The 830-nt window shown below is 38.6% G+C and overlaps 1 protein-coding gene across 1 annotated transcript in view; it reads right to left on the bottom strand.

The window, feature by feature from the left end:
• Nucleotides 1–675, bottom strand: part of LOC107639336 (tetraspanin-6-like) — a 16148-nt gene extending 15473 nt beyond the window's left edge. The window contains exon 1 of the mRNA XM_016342811.2: nt 1–675. Coding sequence (XP_016198297.1) covers nt 1–491 — 491 coding nt within the window. The 5' untranslated portion in view covers nt 492–675.

The raw sequence follows: 830 nt of genomic DNA on the forward strand, positions 1-830 counted from the left end.
TGTATCGGAGTCATATCCCTCTTTATATAATCAAAAGAGGTCCAAGAAGCAATCTTGGCACAAGTATTAGACCCCAAAATACACCCTCTAATAGTGCTCCAATATCGGGGATCCTTAACCCTACTCCTTAACCATGGTGAATAACCCCCAAGATGGTACTCCTTATACACCCTTCCAGGAACTTGAACTCCACCACCCTCGCCAGTCACAACGAACCCAAATATGGTCAAACCAAAGAGTGCGGTCATTAGGAGCAACATGATCGCCAAGTAAATCCATAGTGCCCAAGCCACATGAAAACATGAACCTATGAACCCTGCAAGTGAAATCACAAGCACGACAAAGCCTATAACCAGAAGTGGGGTCTGCAGGAAATTCTCACACGTTGTTGTGCTCCTTGCCATCCATAGACCCGCACCAATTATGGGTATTGATGATAAGAGTGTGAAGAAGTTCAAGAACCCAATCACTGTGTTGCTCAATCGTTGCATCTCATAATCACTTTTTCCTTCTCTCTATATTGATGATGGCTTCCTAGTTAGTTATGTTTTGTATTCATTTTTTTTTTTATTCCCTTCAAAAAGCTAAGGGATGTCGCTGCATATGTTAAGCTTTGGGAATTTTAAAAGAAGGGTAAATTACGTTCAAAAACTCTGCAGTTTCCCGAAATTACATATAGTACCCCACTAGTTGAGCCACATACTCTCATTCTATGTTTGGTTCGAGAAAAAATGAGAGGAAATAAAAAGAAGGGAAAGAAAATCAATAAAAAAATAATATTTTTTTATTTGGATATCAAACAAAAAAGAAAGAAAAGAAAATTTTTCATC

This window comes from Arachis ipaensis, chromosome B04 (assembly GCF_000816755.2).
Source record: "Arachis ipaensis cultivar K30076 chromosome B04, Araip1.1, whole genome shotgun sequence".
Lineage (NCBI taxonomy): Eukaryota > Viridiplantae > Streptophyta > Magnoliopsida > Fabales > Fabaceae > Arachis > Arachis ipaensis.